The sequence below is a fragment of the Nestor notabilis genome, unplaced genomic scaffold, assembly GCF_000696875.1.
Source record: "Nestor notabilis isolate BGI_N333 unplaced genomic scaffold, ASM69687v1 scaffold30369, whole genome shotgun sequence".
Lineage (NCBI taxonomy): Eukaryota > Metazoa > Chordata > Aves > Psittaciformes > Psittacidae > Nestor > Nestor notabilis.
The window spans coordinates 1,306-3,759 of record NW_009942841.1 but is presented as its reverse complement, the minus strand read 5'-3'; the positions used below and the strand labels follow the sequence as shown (position 1 = coordinate 3,759).

Sequence of the window (2,454 nt, the reverse complement as noted above, 5' to 3'; positions counted from 1 at the left end):
GACACGCACTCGGACCAGCCCCTGCCGAGCACACGGAGCGGGGCTGAGGGCAGGGAGCCGGTGGCGAGAGGCACTTATGGGGCATGGAGCCCCAGGGATTGGCACCTATGGGGCACGAAGCCACACGCGGTGCTTATGGGGCATGAGGCCAGTGGTAATTGAGCCTTATGGGGCACGGAGCCACGGGGATCAGCGCTTATGGGGCAGGGATCGGCGCTTATGGGGCACCCAAAGGCAGCCAGTGCCATGGGCAGAGCTTTACGCCCCCCCAGCAACGTCCTTCCTGTGGCTCTTTAAGTCCCCGTTTCCAGTGACCAGCCCAACCTCTGCATTGGAAAACTGGGATACCCACCCTCGAATCCCACCGGGAATGTTCCACACCCTTTGGGATCTCCACTGCGCAAAGGGGATGTTCTCACTAGTGTCAACTGGGAGACATGGGCTCCTTGGAGGCCCACCACCAACCTAACTCTGGTAGACATGGGCTCCACCAGCATCACCAATTAACTGGGAGACATGGACTCCCTGAAGGAGTCGCACCGACTTAGCTGGTAGACATGAGCTCCTTGGAGTCCACCAACCTAACTGGTAGATAGGGGCTCCTTGGAGTCGCACCACCAAACTGGTAGATATGGGCTCCTTGGAGTCGCACCACCCAACTGGTACATAGGGGCTCCTTGGAGTCGCACCAACATAACTGGTAGACATGGGCTCCTTGGAGTCCACCAGCCTGACTGGTAGACATGGGCTCCACCACCACCACCACTGTCTCCTACCTCCGAGGAGCCCCATCCTCATGGGGTGGGACGATGACCACCTTGACGGTGACGGAGGTGCGGAGCAGGTCGATCATCTGGTCATGGTTGAGGGTGACCACGGCCACCTTGCAGATCTCCACCAGGCGGCTGCCCTGCCGCAGACCCGCCTGCCAGGCGAAGCCATAGTCCTCCACCTCGGCCACCGTCCCGTCGTACTTGACGTGGAAGCCCAACTGGCCCAGCCCGTTCCTCCTGAGGGTCATGTCCACCGTCTCGCAGCCGTCCGTCATCACCTGGGGAAGGATGGGGCAGGACGAGGGTTGGAGGCTGGCAAGGCCTCCTCATGGTGGTCCTGGATCCGTGTCCCATCAGGAGACAGCCTCCAGGTTGGGGTGGAATGGAGCTGGAGATGACCCAGTTCCATAGGCAGGGATGCCTCCTGTAGAGGAGGTTGCTCCAAGCGGGGCTTGGGCACTGCCAGGGATGGAGCAGCCAAAATGTCTCCGTTCAAGCCATTCCCAGTCCCACCACCCTCACAGGGAAGAGCTTCCTTATATCCAACCTGAACTTCCCACCATTCCAGTGTCCCACCACCCTCACAGGGACGAACTTCCTTATATCCAACCTGGACTCCCCCCGTTCCAGCCCAACCCCATCACCCCTCACTCAAGCAGCACCTCCACAATCCCTGCAAGTGCTTTTCCACCTGGAGACCCACCTTCAACCTCTGCACGATGTCCCTGATGTCCTCAGCACCACCCTCCCCGGCCCGGATGAAGATGTGGTCCCCTCGGCCATAGAAGATCTTGATGGTGGCCGCGTCCGCGGTCCACCCGATGACGTCCCCACAGAAGCAGTTGAACACCACCTCTTTGGCTCCCAGATCCAGGAGAACCACGAACTCGTTGGAGATTCCCAAAGCACAAGAGATCTCGGCTCCACGGGCGAAATCCAGGGCGGAGACGCGCCAGGAGATGGCCCCGGCGCTGTGCTGCTCGGCCCCGAGCCGCGCTTTGGTCTTCTCCTTCTTCTTGGAAGCCAAGGAGATGAGGTTGAACTTCCCGGTGGAGTCGATGGGAGTGTTGGTGACCCAGTTCTCGGCCAGGTCCTTCAGGTATTCCCGGCGTGTCCTGGTGGCCATGGTGTGGAACTTGTCCGACTTGTGAGCCGCGTTCTCCGCGTTGATCACTTTGGCCAAGAGGAACTCTCGGAAGACGTCGGATTTGCGGAAGGTGACGCCGTTGGGAATGGGGGGACCGAAGGAAGGGACGTCCTTGGATCTGGTGACGGCCACGCTTGGGAAGGGAGGGAGAAGGGAAGGTGGTTAAGGTGGTTGAAAGCATGGAATCCCGCTCAGAGTTGGGGTTTAGGTCCCTCCTGGCCCGCTCCGCGTGTCTCCTCTTCCAAGAGGGGGAATTTGGGATGCGGTGGCCTGATCCAGCTGGAAGCTCACCTGTAAGAGACGTTCTCCGTGCAGGGACTGTGGGCTCGGACAATGATGAAGACGTGCTGGAAGTGGGAACGGATGTTCTGAGGGGTGAAAGGCAACGCTCCGGGTTCTTGGAAGATGATGGTGACAATGTCATTCCCGATGTGCCTCTTCCTCAGCAGCTGGAAGAGAGAACACACGGGAGAGGTGGAAATCCACACGGATGCATCCCGAACTGCTTGGAGAGGAGGGAGAAGCCCAACAAAG

The 2,454-nt window shown here is 59.8% G+C and overlaps 1 protein-coding gene across 1 annotated transcript in view; it reads right to left on the bottom strand.

Annotated features, from left to right (window-relative positions):
* Positions 1-776: 776 nt before the first annotated feature.
* Positions 777-2,454, bottom strand: part of LOC104411226 (signal-induced proliferation-associated 1-like protein 3) — a gene marked incomplete at both ends in the record, with an annotated part of 2,977 nt that continues 1,299 nt past the window's right edge. Inside the window, 3 exons of the mRNA XM_010021601.1 lie at positions 777-1,051; positions 1,477-2,053; positions 2,212-2,374. Of these exons, the coding sequence (XP_010019903.1) occupies positions 777-1,051; positions 1,477-2,053; positions 2,212-2,374 (1,015 nt within the window). The remainder of the gene's footprint in view (positions 1,052-1,476; positions 2,054-2,211; positions 2,375-2,454) is intronic.